The 16426-nt window shown below is 45.0% G+C and overlaps 1 protein-coding gene across 1 annotated transcript in view; it reads right to left on the bottom strand.

Annotated features, from left to right (window-relative positions):
- SAMHD1 (SAM and HD domain containing deoxynucleoside triphosphate triphosphohydrolase 1) overlaps positions 1-14696 on the bottom strand; it is a 32753-nt gene extending 18057 nt beyond the window's left edge. The window contains exons 1-4 of the mRNA XM_018570655.1: positions 14498-14696; positions 10111-10177; positions 4805-4877; positions 4361-4426 (exon numbers count right to left, since the gene is read on the bottom strand). Coding sequence (XP_018426157.1) covers positions 4361-4426; positions 4805-4877; positions 10111-10177; positions 14498-14684 — 393 coding nt within the window. The 5' untranslated portion in view covers positions 14685-14696. The remainder of the gene's footprint in view (positions 1-4360; positions 4427-4804; positions 4878-10110; positions 10178-14497) is intronic.
- Between the last annotated feature and the right edge of the window lie 1730 nt (positions 14697-16426).

The following is a 16426-nucleotide window of genomic DNA, read 5'->3' as shown; positions in this document are numbered from 1 at the left end:
TGATCAGGGATCCCCCCCCCCCATCTACTATGACGACAGACTGCCTAATTCACCACTACTTATTGAAGGACTAGGCCGCCTAAGTCTGTAGCATTATCCTTTTGGCTAGATCCATTCAATGAAATTAGCCTCAATAGTTCCCATCAGGAAATCCTCTCTAGCAATATTGCTTTAGCTTTAATCCCGCAACCTACACTGCTCAAACCCACCACAACAAAACACCCACCATACTGTGCTAACCGTCTCTGAAAGCATTTGAATAAACCATCTGAAAATCACTGTTTATAGTCTTGCTTCTCATAATTATTAATGCAGCATGTGGCAAGTTTCATTCTAGTTTTCTAAAACAGCCACTTCTGTTTTTCCCAGTTCAGCTTTGTTCTAGGAACAGCTCAGGAGCCCTAAAATAAATCTCAAATCACTGATAAAGCTGTTTTTTTGGCCCAGTGTCCTACTACCACCCTACTGGCCCATGACTGTGATGAGTGACCCTTACAAACTTTTAGCGAAGTGGTGGGTGGAAGGGAATAAATAAAGCATCTCAGGTCTCAAGACTTCTAGCAATTTTTTTTTAAAAACTGACATCATGTGCGTTTGGATGGACGTGTTGGATTAGGAGCTTTAACATGCATGCATGAATGTTTTACACGTTAACACCTTTTGCATCTTCTGAGTAGTGCAAATTCTGTTCTTTTCCCCTCCACATTCTTCTAACATTGGCCATGTTAACTAATGGTAGGTTACTAGATTTCACTCTACTTCCTGGAACTCTGGCACATGTGACTAGGACGTAACCATGCATATAATCTCGGGCGAGACGGAAAATGCCTTTATCCGAGACCTCGTGGGATTACAGATGAGATTTCCCAGCAATGCTCTGCTGATGTAACCTTCCCAGGATGCAATGCTTGGGCACAATTACATCATTTATGCTAAGTTGACCAGGAAGTGGAAAAAAAGAAACTAAGACGGGAGACGTAGAGTGTACGTCCCATCACGAAGTGCCTATATGACTAGCCACGTACACTGTATGTGATGTTATATCAGGCTTTGTAATGCTGGTAACAGCTGATTCTCAGCAGTTACCAGTCATTAATGAATGCCTCAGTATTGAGACATTCATTAATGAAATAATTAAGCTTTTTGTAAAAGCTTCTTCCTTTCATGAAAGAATGAAGCCGTTGCATGCAAATACAGGACCGCAATTTGCGATCCTGTATTTGACAGCTGAAAATAGCAGAGAGGTAGCAGTGACTCACCTCTCTGCTATTTGTTTTGACAGCTGGAGAGCCCGATGTTTAGATACATTTCACTAAAAAGATACAATGTATATCTTTTGAGTGAAATGTATCCGTTCTGATCGTCTAGGCACGATCAAAGAGCTTTTAGTGAGATCTGAAATCTGACTAAAGTCAGGATCAGTCTCTAAGGTTATTATTAGCTGTTCCTAAGTTTGGAGCAGACTAATAGCCAAAAAATTTTTATGATTTTTTTAATAATAAAAATGTTTTTATTATTAAAATAAATAATAATCAAAACTTGTGAAAAAAGTGTTTTCTTCTAGTTTTTTTCCTAATTTTTTTATTTTATTCAAACTAAGTGAGGGGTTAGGTACATATATGTGATATAATTATATCGCCCTATCTGTCCTCTAAAAAAACAATATACAATATGTGTGGGCACATTTAGTAAGAAAGTATATTACTGCTGTGGAAGAATCACACAGCAAAAATGTAAAAAGTGTGTCAGTCATTTATGAACAGAAACTGAAAACTAGCTCAGTCATGAAGGGGTTATAACGAATGTAAGATGATTTCATATCAGCATGCAGAGCTGTGTGCTGATGTAAATCTTAGTCAATGTGGGTAAAAGGTCCACTTTAAGAGCTAATGATATAAGATTGTAGTGAGGTTGTATTATGTGGCCATTCTTTGACACTGGGTATTGTAAGTTCTAGATTATGCAGACAACAAAACCGAAATAAATCTTGTGTTACCGAGAGAAAATGGTATTTGTACTTTCTCAGGGTAAAGTAAGCAGCAGCTCAATGAAAACAATCAAAAAACACCCTAAAACAACTTCTCGTCAAGACCAAAACAAAACTGGTGCCAAACACAACACCAAGTTATCTATGGGAACACAGCTGCATTATCTGCTTGTAAAGCTGAAAATATAAATGAATCACGGTGTGCGCTGGGCAAACACGAAGGCAGACTGACCTTGTGAGTCTGAGTCAGGAATGAAGAAAGGTTTGGGGGGGTGTGACAATTCCACATACAGAACACAATACAACATGTGAGAAAACTCCATACAGGTGTCCATCGAAGTAAAAGTCAGAAGAACCCTCTGCTCCATGGCCATTAAAAAACATACTGGCTGAGCTGGTATCTGCATGTAATGTGCTAAAAAATAAATCAGAACGCGAGAGAAACAAAATGGCGATTGTCAGGAGACTCAAACTAGGCTGTCAATTCTTCTATGTGAGAGGACGCATCTGCCCAGAGCTCAAATCAGAGTGGATCATGGGACAAATATTTTGTGTCGAATACAAGTGCCCAAACTAAAAGACACCAATAGAAAAAAGAAGACTTTACACAGCTGGTGATATCAGGCACTCATCGTTCTCGCTTTCAGCAGCATTATACACCCCAGAAATGGCCACCGTCTTCCAGTATGTCATTAACCCCTTGCTGACCGGGGTGTTAAACCCCCTTCCTGTCCCGCCCATTTTTCAGTATTCAGCGCTGCGGCACTTTGACTGATATTTATTCTTCATACAATGAGTTACTGAAATTAAATTTTAAACCATTTTCTGGTGACAGATAGAGCTTTCTTTTGGTGGTATTCAATCACCACTGGGTATTCTAATTGTTTACTATATAATGAAAAAGCGATATGTAACATGTCTGGCGTAATCGTTGTTTTTGCACATAGGCGCACCCGATGCGTATTTACGTGTATAACTGCGTGCACACGGGGGCCTTAAAACTTTTGGTGTTTTTTTTTACACTTAACTTGATTGCCATCACATAGGGAGCTAAAAAGCCACCAATCTAATAGCTAGAAAAAAAATGACAGGTCCTCTTTATGGACAGATCAGGGGTCCCCAAGACCCCTGATGTCACCTAGGGACCCCCAAAGAAGCTGATGAAACAGATCTGCTTTATCAGCTTGTTCTCTGTCTCTAAGCCAGAGAAATGACAGCTAAAAGGCGAAAGTGATGTACTACACATCGCTTTCGACTTTAGAGAGAAGGAGGAGAGATCAGTAGTGGGGGAAATGCTGATCTCTCTTCCTTCTCTCTACGAGCAGCCGCTGAGCCGGTCTTCTAGGTCCCGGGCACTGCAGGGGGGGACAGCGGTCCCCGGGATAACTGGCAGCGGAGTGGGCTTCGATGCCACACCATGTGAGGCTATACAAGCGATCGGCCGGCTATAGAGACGGCCGATAGCTTGTATGAAACAGCTGTACACATTCCCAAAAATAAAAACAATAATCACGTACATGTACGTTCACCCGCCAGGAAGGATGCGCTGTCCACCTGTAATTTTACAATGGGCGAACAGCAAGGGGTTAAAAGTGCCTACAGACATCGGATGCCAGTCTCTCAATCCAACTGAGCCAACGATCCGGGTTTAGGAAGGCTGCCGCAAATCCCATGGAGCGGTTGGTTCACGTCTATACAACGATTGACTTCTAATGTCTAAGGGTAGCTTTAGCATTCAGACCACTGGCATCCCTTTGTCATCGACTTTTGATGAAGGAGACAATTTTGGCAGCTGAACAGGGATGCTGCCAATCAGTGTATGGCCAGATGGGGAGCCAAAAACTTGCTTGTATTAACATTATAATTCCCCAATGAATCTCTTCTGTGCAATTCATCTTTTTCTAATCTAATCTTCCATTGCATTCTCTAGATACCAGAACTAGTATGCTTACTTTATATAACTTTAACCAAGCATGTTTATTTTAACTATTACAATATATTTACAGATAGAATTGTCCAAACAACCTCAATGGCTTGCCGCCCTCAAGCACCCAGGCTATCTTCAACAAGTCAATCATGTTAAGCCTACCTTTGTCTGTGAGAAGATTAGAAGAATGACTCCTGGTACAAGAGATTACAGGACAGGCTGCCAGCTTGTTGGTGGGACAGTGCTCAGTCCTCACAGCTGGACCGTTCTTTTGGCACAGGAACCAATAGGCAGTAAAAGGCCAAGAATCACATCCATCATTCAGCCGCCACACCACCCCCACACCTTTTTAGAGGTCCTTCACTATAGAAATTGTATTTTCCTCCTTACAGCCCTCCACAAGTTAAAAAAAAATATTTTCCTCCTGGGATGATCCAGTCACATACCCCAGGAAGCTGCGGGAGCAGAGACAGATCAGCTGGAGGGTAGACTAGCAGTCCATCAGGAGCTGGCTGCAACAACCCAGAAGGGAAGAGACAAACCGGGCTGTAGCAGTTAAGCGTATCGCAGCCAGACAACATTAGATTCACTGGCCGGGGGGTATGTTTTCTGTCGTTAACCCAGCAAACCAAGCAACATGGGGGGGGGTTACCCACTTATAATATGGGGTCGGGGTGAAGTTCCTCTTTAGAGGGGTGGGCAGTACATGGCACTCGGATTCTCTAGTACAATAAAAATTATGTGACATAATGGCACCGTTAGATCACATGACTATCAATGCCAGAGAAAAGAACTCAAGGACTGCAGAAAAAAGGTATTTCTGACTTGTCTGCCTTTCCTGCACATTACTTTGTGGTGCGGTACATGAAAAGCTTAATAAAGTGACCTACCTTCATAATACTCTGTGAATTTTGGAACAGTGTCCTAAAACAGCGCAGCAAGTTCAATCGGTCTCCTATGGCCCTGGTTTGAGGGGAAACAAAAAAAAAAATATTTAATGAAGTAAAATGCACAAACAAGGCAAGACATTCATGACATATGTCATGTAAAGCAGTGGTTCTCAACTCGTGGGTCGCGACACCCTCTGCAGTGGGTCGCGGCGTCATGTCTGAATAGACCGGCCTGAGACTGAATAGAGAGGGAGAATTTGTGGTTCAGCCTGTGGAACCTCATGTCAAACTGTCCCCTCTCTCCCGGCCTCCCCCGGGCTCTCAGATAAAGTGGTATGGCCCGGGGAGAGAGGGGACTATTTCCTCACTTTCGGGCCGGCGCAATAATATCAGGAGCCGCGTCTCCCGACAATTAAGTTATAGTTCCGGCCTGCACTGGAGAGTACAGCAGATATCAATCCGCCGCTGTATCTACTGTACTCTCCAGTCCAGATAGTTCAGTCGGCTGGAATCAGAGAAAGGTAGGCAGGCAGATAGGGAGATGTGCACTGTGGCAGGACAGGGGACACTGATGGATATTATGCATTCCAAGCCCACATAATATCCATCATGTATATCCATCACTGTCCCCTGTCATAATGTATGTTAATAAAATACACAATTAATGTTATTACACAGACTGGGCTCAGAATACATAATGTCCATCAGTGTCCCCTGTCATATTGTCCTCTGTCAGTGCAGAAGCTGGGGAGGGTATGGGGTGGGGGCATTAGCAGGGGGCTCCGCTGCAATTTTTTTACCTGCAGCAGAGCCTATACTAATGCACCCCTCCCCCAGCTTCTGCACTGACAGGGAACTTTATGACAGGGGACACCGATGGTCATTATGTATTCCAAGCCCACATAATATCCAATAGTGTCCCCTGTCGTAATGTCTCCTGTCAATGCAGAAGCTTCGGGGGGCATTAGCAGGGGCTTAGTAGAGAACCTGCCGTGGTGCCCCTGCTAATGCCCCCCCTTCCCCATACAGACACCCTCACCACCCCCTCCAGGTTCTGCACTGACAGGGGACATTAGGACAGGGTACATTGATGGACATTATGTATTCCAAGCCCACATAATGTCCATCAGTATCAGTGGCGTAACCAGAGTTATGGGCGCCCGGGGCAGACATTCCCCCCCCCCCCCCCATTATATAAACATCCACTGGAACTGTACCCCGCAACCGCCACCCCCACACGTTTTTATTTTAATTTTTTTAAATATTTAATTTTTATTCTTTATAAACTTTTTAATTTTTTTAAATTCATTTACTTTCAGCAAAATATATATTGCTGAATACTGCACAAGTTGTTTTGTGTAATAAATTTAAATGTTTCAGAAATGAAATCATTTTTGGGTCACGCCTTAATGACCAAGGAAACATGTGGGTCCCGAGGTTACACGGGTTGAGAACCACTGATGTAAAAGGGACACAGACTGCATGAACATCGTTACCCAAAATGTAATTCTGATATAAATATTTTCTTCTCCTTTATGTGTACACATCTCTAAATTATTATTTTAGATAACAGTATATTTTATTTCAATTGTAGCCATAGAACATTTTAGCCCACTACAAATCGTACACCAATCAGCTCTAACATTATGACCACAAGCCTAATATTCGGTAGGTCCCCCTTTTGCTGTCAAAACGGCCCTGACCCATTGAGGTTGGGGGCATTATCCTGCTGAAAGAGGCCACTGCCAACAGGGAATACCATTTCCATGAAGGGGTGTACTTGGTCATCAGCAATGTTTAGGTCGGTGGTACATGTGAAAGTAACATCTACAGGAATGGCAGGACTCAAGGTTTCCCAGCAGAACATTGCGCAAAGCATCACACTGCCTCCGTCGGCTTGTCTTCTTCCCAAAGTGCATCCTGGTGCTATGTCTTCCTCAGGTAAGTGACACACATGCACCCGGCCATCCACATGATGTAAAAGTAAACGCGAATCATCAGACCACCTTCTTTCAATGCTCCTGTGCCCATTGCAGGTGCTTTTGGTGGTGGGCTGAGGTCAGCATGGGCACCCTGACTGGTCTGCGGATACACAACAAACTGCGATGCATTGTGTGTTCAGACACCTTTCTATTGGAACCAGCATTAATATTCAGCAATTTGAGCTACAGTAGCTCTTCTATTGGATCGGACTACACAGGCCAGCCTTCGCTCCCCATGCACATCAAAAAACCTTGGCTGCCCATGGCCCTGTCCCCGGTTTTCCTTTCTTGGACCACTTTTGGTAGATCCTGACCTCTCCAGTCCAGGAACATCCCACAAGAGCTGCAATTTTGAAGTTGCTCTGACCCAGTCATCCAGACATAACAATTTGGTCAAAGTTGCTAAAATCCTTACACTTGCCCATTTTTTCTGCTTCCAACAAATCATTAACCTTAGGGAAAAAAAATGTTCACTTGCTGCCTAATATATCCCCCCACTTCCACGTGCCATTGTAATGAGATAATCAACGTTTTTCACTTCAACTCTCAGCAGTCATAACGTTATGGCTGATCAGTGTATATGATTGCAATCCATCCAAGAATGGCGATACACCTTGACAATGCAAAGCTTGACAATGCAAAGCTTGATTCCTCACATGTTCCAACCAGCGTCTTTAAATATCCAAATTTGGCTGGTGCTGATTCGCTAGCAATCCTAAAAGTATGCAGGTTAAGTCTTCAGTGAAAGCACTTCTCAAACTGAACTTTCAAGCTGCCTTGTATACAAAATGAAGACTGAAATCTCAATGGCGATGCGGCCATCTTTGATACTGTGCAAGACTCATGCAAAAAGCAGCAAATATGTAGCTGCATATGGGTTTCTCCATGTGCCAATAACCCCACAGCCTTAAGGTGGCTATACACTTTACAACCGATGATTGTAAATTAAAAAAAAACGTAGGATCTGCCCATCTTGGACAGGCAGATCGTACTCTCGATCATCGCAAGCCCACCCCCCGAGGGGCGGGCTTCCGATGACCGTAATGCTGAACGGGCAATGTGCGCGTGCGCATTATAAACTTCAGCATCAGAAACCATAAAGGTATTCTCACCGTTTGGGGACTCGTATGTCAGTATTTCATTGCACATAAAAAGCCATCCATCCAAGGAGTATACATGCATCAAGTGGGCCGTGTAAAGTCCAAAACTGTAGCACATTGGGATCCTGTGATTTGTGTGGTTTCATTCTTCCAGATAGATCATCTGCACTTGCAGCTGGGGACTTGCTACCAGGCTTGCCCTCTGGGATGAAACACGTCAGGCAGGCCTGGCAGTGTGCTCCCAGCCGCAAGTACAAATGATCTAACCACAACAACAAAATGACACCATCAATTACCCGATCTAAATGTGGTTTTGGTCTTTTGTTCCACACAGCCTACTTGATGCATGTTTACGCCTTGAACGGAGGACTTTTGGAGGAGAAAAAAAAGAAAGAAAACTAATGCAGCCACCACATGTAAGGACGAGGAAGCCAAAAAATGAAATTTTCTGTTCTTAGGTTTAAACTTAACGTTTGCTTAACTCTTTTGCTGCCGCTGATCTAAGGCATGCAACGCAACACTACTGCTTCCAACTGGCCAGGTCAGTATGCCATATGTCAGCTGCATTCACCCTACTGTTATAAGTTTATGATGGCTTCTGCAATCATTGGATTGGGTTTCTAGCTACTTTACAGAACAATGCCGGTTAAATTTCTTAACCCTTGCAATGTGGCTACCCCCGCACTGCAGGGGTTAACTGCTAGTTTTTGTCTAGGGGTGAATATTAAAAAAAAAAGTGAGACTTGCCCTTATTTTGGAGCCGGACGGCTGTCACAGCGCTCACTCTTGTATGCTGTTGCGATGGTATGTCCCTCGGTGCCCTCACGTCCAATACAGCATATGGTGAATCGAGGCTGGAAGGAGTGGTCTAAGAGCAAGACAGCTTGGGGATTGGGTGAGTATAACTTTTTTTTTAGTCCCTAGAGGAAAATGAGCAGTTAACCCTTGCAGTGCTGGGGTTAGCCGCACTGCAAGGGTTAAGAAAAATGTTGCTCTAAACAACTTCTAGGGTACTCAAAGAAAAGGGATCAGTCATCTGAACTGTGTGTGGCAATAATGTGGCAGTGTGTAGCAATAATATCATGGCTGTGGGTGTGCCGAGCTGGCCAGCGGCTACCAGGGGGAAAAAGTAAATCAGGCTGTTTAGAGAACTTGTAGGTCCAGTTGCTGCCTTCCGCTCTGGTTTCCTAAAGGTGTTCAGATTACACCTCCCTGTTCAGCAGTTGTTTATTAATTTTTTTTAAAAACCCACAACCACAAAACCCCGGCTTTATGTTAGCTTCCTATGATCTCGCGTACAACGAGCTTCAGAAACAGAGCATTCCTGATATTAAAGACAAGCTCTGGTGCACAGTGATGTCACATTAAAGCTGCCCATACCCCTTACGGTTATCGTTCGATTTCTGAACGAGATCAGGTTTTCGTGCGATAATCGGCCAGTTGATTGGAAGTGAACAATCAGAATTACTGTACAACTGCCCAAAATTCGGTCAGCTAGTATCGATAACGAACGATAATCGAAATCCACATTGGTCTGTGCATGATGGGGTATTCGAGTGGAACACGGACAACGGGAGGAAAGAAAATCGAACGAGAATTATAAGGTGTGTGGGCACCTTAACCCTTGGAGCGACTACTCACAAAATGAAGTACTTCTTTAGGTCCAATTCACATCAATTTTGTTGCCTTAATGGGGCTGCCATTTATTGTGAACTGCACCCCTGGCACCTTCAAAACATGTGTTGCAACACACGGTGCCCTGTATACTGCATAAAACGAAGATGGTACCTATTGCTGTATTGAAGCACGGTGCAGCCCATTCAGAATGAATAGGTTGCCTAGCACTCCTGCCACTGTGTTGGTTGTGCAAATTCTAAAAAAAAATACAAAAATAAAAAAAAAAGAGAAGGAAGGAGGTGTGTGTTGTTTCTTTGACAAAGCTGCATTAACTGCAGAGAAAAATATACTCATCAACCCGTCTGAGCAGTCTGGCAGGGATACCTGCATCACAAGGCAGGGTGAACAGGAGTCCAGGATGTAAACCTAAGTCTAATGCTAGGAAGACGAAATCATCACCATTAACATACAATGACATGAAATTCTGCAAATATACTTTTGCCAGTATCGACCTCACCGAAAAGTCCATGCCAAACATCTATGAGTCTACTGCAAACAGGAAAAATGATTCACGTATCATCTGAAACACAAAAAGAAAACTGTTCACCTGATCTGAAATTCTTTGAGGTGCTCTTCTGTGAGGTCTTGCAGGTGTTTTCCTTCTATTCCATGTTCTAGAGCCAACAAAGACAAAGAAAAGAGATGACAAAATGAGTGTTGAGCGGGGCCACGAATGGACATGAACAGTGAATAAAAACATAACATTCCATAGCTCCCCTGGTTACATCATTAACAACAGGTAGAACAATGAAAGATGATCAGGTAATTTGGGGTAACTGCATTCTGAACACTAATCTTTTCCTGATTAAAAACAAACTAGGGAGTGCGGTAGTTAGCTTAGCGTAAGCCAAGCAAGAGTATTCAGTAGCAATTCATCACCTCTGGGAGCACTGTGTGATTAATCGCTACTATGGTACATGCTAGCCTAAACTATCCTACCCAATGAAATGTTCTTGCAGACAAGGACTAGCTGGCAGGCATCTGGTGCCCCAATAGCTATGAGATCTATAAGGTTTTATGTCATCTCTGGGCACCCTTAGGGCTCTGGATGAAGGCACAAAAGACGTATAGGTTGGCTGCACACAACAGCACCTAATAAGGAGTTAACTGATCTTCTTTCATTCTCTTGTTTGTAAAAGAGAACTATGGGGTAACCTTTTTTTATCCTATATTTCTCTATAGGGTCACGGGAGGACATATACTAACCTCCTCCAGTGACCCAAACCTCAGTATATAGCGAGCTATTGCCTGCTATATACTGAGAGCGCCGCAGCCGAGATCCACCCAGCTGGCTGATAGGCAGAGCCCGCTGTCAATCTAGAGACAGAGCCAGCTGTGCCCGCCCCCTCCCCTGTCCGTTCCTCCAGCCAGTGCTGGAGGATCAGAGAGGGGAACCCCTGTGGGGAAGTGACTGACAGTCAACATTCTCTGCAGGGAGATGATTGGAAAGTGAGCGAGCGACGGTATGTGTTCGCTCACTTCCCGATCAATAGAGCCAACATGTGACAGTTTCCTTGTCACACGTCGGCTCCAACTATGAGGCTGGGTGATTGTCACTCTCCTCAAGAGTTCTCCTTTAAGGCTTTCTGGGCTAGATTTTGGAAAGACTTTGGTTGGTTTCCATCTAGTTTTGAAACAAGCCTTGGAATGACCTCACCTTGAAATTCTCCCTGCAAACTCTGGCTCATGTTTGGTTTAGTAATCTGTACCGAGATTGTAGTCCATTCTGGGAGTGAGCTTGGAGCAGCGACTACTTCACAACACACAGGGGCCATGGGGAACAAATGTAGTCACCCTCCAGAAGGAAGGACAGTGTCAGCACCAATTCAGAGATGATTTGAGGATCTACCACCGAGTGATACCCAAATAACATACATTTCTATTAAAGTGACATTAAACCCTCAGATTTTTTAACATAAAACAATACTGTAATGTGCGCCTTACGGTCATCCATGGTTGTTTCCCCTTCTCTTTGCTGCTCTTCCTTTTAAATCCTCATGTCTTCTCATGCTGGGGGAGAACTTCCCTTTGCAGCTGAGTGCCTCTTCCTCTAGTGCTGGCTAAGGTTACAAACCAACACACAGACACCATGTATCCATTTCAGAGACAAGGCAGTCTGCTGCAAAACAGAAGTTCTGCCCAGCATGAGAACAGATACAGGTTTAAAAAGGAAGAGCAGCAAAGAGAAGGGAAACAACCATGGATTACAGTAAGAGTAAGAGCATTTTAGCGGACGGGCTAGTGTGTTGTGACAGGTCTGGCGGTATGCGATGTACTGCACACTGCTGGCGCTGTCACTGTTTTAATGTTTTTTTTCTTTTGACTTATTTGGGATTGTACAAACTGTGCACTCAATTTGGGTCCATGCAAAGCAGTGCGGTGTGCTGCCCAAAAAATGCCAATTGTGCCAATATTAACTTGCCCTCTCCACGCTACAGTGCAGTCCCTGAATTTCTGCTCAGTCCTGCGTCGGCAGTCTGCCCATTTCCTGTGAGCCCGACCAGGTGGGGTTCATCATCACATGTGCTCTCGGTACTCCATGGTTGCTTACACTTTATTACAGGGGCACTGCTGGGCCCTGTCAGAATCCCAGCACTGCAAGGGTTAAGTGTTCGTTTTGTATAGAGAAGCTCAAGTAAACCAGCTTTACTTATCTGATCCTCAATCCCAATGCTCTGCTAGACCGGTCACTGCAGGTTCTTCTCCCCCAGGCTCTGGTGGTCTAAGGACCGCTGACACCAACAGGTCTTATGCAGGTCCACAGACTTGCATTAGATGTGAGGACGCCGAGAGAAAGCCAGAGCAGATGGGGAGAGGGGTGAATGCTGACGGGCCGAGAACCAGGTAAGTAAATCTGCATTATTTGAGCCCTCTAGACAAAACCAGCACCTAACTTTTGCAGTGCAGGGGTGCAGCCCAACTGGAAGGGAAAGTTTTTGATTTTCCTGAAGTGCTTCTTTAAAAAAAAGTATGGAATACTCACCCCCTCCCGCTGCCTGCACCACCTGTCTCTGAAATAGTAAAGGGAAACCCCGGCTGAATATCCTGCAGAACGAGGCACTTCCAGAATATTGGCCACCTGGTATCCGTCGGCTGACGCGTTTCCTTCTGCAGGCCCCTACAGACACAGTAGTGATCCTTAGACGGGCATTTCTCATCACTACAGCATAGACGGGCGACATTCAAGAGACGGGAGTATTCCAGGTCCTCTTAGGCCTTGTTCACACCAAGCGCGTTCCAGGAGCAGAACAGACCGGATCAAAACCAGATCATGTAAAAAAAAAAACTGCAGCAAGTCCTATTTTACCTGCTCTGGAAAGCATGCAAACGCATCAAAAACGCATGCAAACGCCCTGGAACGCTATGAAAGCCCATTCTAAACTAAAAAAAATATATATAAACGCAGCACTGTGCCCCTTCCCCCACCTTTTGACCACCTAAAAAACAGCCCCAAATAAACAGAAAACCTTAAACAGGCAAAAGATTAAAAAAGAAGATACAATGTAACCGTTCTCACCGCTGTCGTTTTTCAGGTAAGAGATATATATAAAAAAAACAAAAACGTAACATACGATTGTCTGCTCTTACTCAAAAATTATTAAACAAACGCTGAAGGATCCGCACGTAATAATGTAACTCGAGGCCAATGTGATCGCTTTAAGTGGAACGGTCAGTCGATCAGTGTGTGTGTGGTTGTGATGTGTGCACAGCCGACATTTTGCTGACAATCTCATTGTTCAATATCAACTTGGATTCCATTTTCTGTCCAACATCAGTTAAATCTGGAATGCAGTGGAAGATCAAGCTGGGGACCTCCATGATACTAGGGCTGCAACAACTAATCGACATAATCGATGATTGAAAAAGTTGTCAACTTTTTCAATCATCGATTAATCGGCTTCCAATTGGATGGCCCGGTTCACGGCTCCACACACGCTGCGCGCCACACCGCCTCCTCCCCACGCTCGTCGCTGCCAGACCCCCCGCCCGCATCCACACGCTGCACCTCCTGCCCAAATCCACGATATAGAGGAATACATCAGATCCCAGCCATAGTACATTATACAGCGCAATGCAGAATAACGCCAGCTATAGAGGAATACAAATCCCAGCAATAGTACATTACACAGCGCAATGCAGAACACCGCCAGCTATAATGTACTATTGGTGGGATTTGTTGTAGTCCTCTATGGCCGGTGCCATTCTGCATCCATTGCTGTATAAATTTTACACTTTCCATTTCACTATATTGCACACCACTTTTTTTTTTTTTTTTTTTACTTCCCCTGCTCCAAGCTTGCTCTTGTGATGGACAACAATCTCAATACAAACTAGTAGTCCCATCACTGGGAGCCATTTTTAAATTTTTTATCCGATTAACCAAACTTAATAATGGGCTAACTATTCGATTTTGAAAATAAATCGATAGCTGCAACTCTACATGATACCTCAGAGGGACGCACGGAACCACAGTGATGCCTCCACATGACACTGGGGACCCACAGTGTCACCTCAGAGTGACACTCGGGAAGACCATGGGGCCGCACAGTGACACTGGGGACCTCAGCGCTGCCGGAGACCACAGTGCTACCTCAGTGTGACACCAGGGGACCCCCATGTGGCCTCACAGTGACGCTGGGGACCTCAGTGTGACGCTCGGGACCCCCGTGCCACCACCGAGTGCCATAATTGGCAGACACTGAAGACACACAGTGACATCTGCTGCATGACACTGGGGGGTCACCTCAGTCTGGTGCGGACCGTGCAGCACATTATGCCAGCCACATGGGCACTATACATTGAATATGGAAGCTGCTACATCAGCCGCCTTTCCAGCTGCACCATTCCCTTCAGCAGGACACGCTGGCACTTATAGTCCCCCTACAACTGGACACACATAGTGCAGCTGAGCTGACACCTCGAAGCCGCTTTACCTCTGAAGACCGGCTGCAACTTCTGCAAGCCTTTGCTGGCAAGGAAGACGCACACCTCCTCCACATTCCAGTCCCTGTAGTCCCCGCTGCAGGGACCGGGGAAGGTCTTCGACCGCTTCTCGGGTGTCAGGTACCCGTGCTCCCGCACAGGGGAGATGTCGTCCCGCCCGCGCTTGGTGCTGTTCATTTTCACAGCGACGAATGCTGACTGAAGGGAGACATAGAGAATAAAACCCGGCTAGTGACGTCACTGGGCGTCCCCCCACATGAGCTCACCAGCTGGCTGCCGCGCAAGCGCGGTCTGTGCCGGCGGGAAGAAGAAAGAGTTCGAGCGAGCATAGCAAGCTGACTCGGGACTAGCACGGAGGAGACCATAGAGCCCGGGGACTAGCACGGAGGAGACCATAGAGCCCGGGGACTAGCACGGAGGAGACCATAGAGCCCGGGGACTAGCACGGAGGAGACCATAGAGCTCTGGACGGACGGAGGAGACCATACAGGTGAAACTCAATTAGAATATTGTGCAAAGTTAATTTATTTCACTAATGCAACTTAAAAGGTGAAACTAATATATGAGAGAGACTCATTTCATGCAAAGCAAGATATTTCAAGCCGTGATTTGTCATAATTGTGATGATTATGGCTTACAGCTCATGAAAACCCCAAGAACCCCAAATCCACAACCTCAAAAAAGTAGATTATTACATGCAATCAATAAAACAAGGATTGTACATAGAACAATATCGGACCTCTGAAAAGTACAAGCATGCATATGTACTCAGTACTTGGTTTGGGCCCCTTTTGCAGAACTTACTGCAATTACTTTTGCACGATATTCTAATTATTCGAGTTTCATCTGTATAGCAGTGTATTTTGTTTTCACTGGTTCCTTCCTCAAGAACACGTTGGTGGATTTTTAAAAAATGAAACATTACAGTACACACACAAACAGTATAGGGGTGCACCATTACCGGTAGAGGTGCCAATACTGGCCATTTTCATGATGAGTACTCGTAAAAATGCACTGATACTAAATGCTGATCCTGGCACTTTAAATGTATAAACTGAAGTGGCTGTCTGACTCTGAGTGCCCACTCTTGCTGGGACCTTGGCATAGGGTTGCCACCTTTTCTTCCAGCGAGACCCAAATACTCTATCGATGCGCAGACATTTTGTTGGGAGAATGAGTCGTGCCGTATTCATATGTAAATAGCGCCGCCCATTCATATGTAAATATCACAGTTGAGACTATTTTCAGTGGGGGGTCAGTAGCCCCTATCTTAATTTTGGTTGCCCCTGTCTGCCTGACATCTTGTGTCCGGGTTTCAGTTGCCATGAAACCCGGACACAGCATTCAAAACCCGGACTGTCCGGGTGAATCCTGGACAGGTGGCAACCCTACCTTGGCAGCCTTCCTATGAACCGCGGTACCTGTATACAGCGATGGCCCACACATCCCCTGTTCCTTCCTGGTGGGACCCTTTGGACCCCTGGTGAGACCTCGCACAGCCCCACCTGAGACCCTCCACAGAACCCCACATAGCCCACCCGAGATCACACAGCCCTCCGGAGACCCTCCACGCTTTGCATTGCACTTGGTGATGTAAGGCTTGGATGCAGCTGCTCGGCCATGGAAACCCATTCCATGAAGCTCTCTACGCACTGTTGTTGTGCCAATCTGAAGGTCACACGAAGTTTGGAGGTCTGTAGCTATTGACCCTGCAGACAGCGATATCATTAATATATAATCATGATAGACATATCAATGTTATCTTGTTAAGAGTTACTGATAATGCTTCTCTTTATATTATACTGTACGTCCATAAGCTCCTGAAGAAGCGGCAGTACCACAAAACGCGTTGAGCACCTCCCCATGGAAACATATCTATAATTATCATGGTTATATACTGTTATCGCATAGACATGACT

This window comes from Nanorana parkeri, unplaced genomic scaffold (genome assembly GCF_000935625.1).
Source record: "Nanorana parkeri isolate BGI_ZX_2015 unplaced genomic scaffold, ASM93562v1 scaffold1568, whole genome shotgun sequence".
Lineage (NCBI taxonomy): Eukaryota > Metazoa > Chordata > Amphibia > Anura > Dicroglossidae > Nanorana > Nanorana parkeri.
The sequence above is the reverse complement of the archived record's forward strand: the minus strand, read 5'-3'. Positions and strand labels throughout refer to the sequence as shown.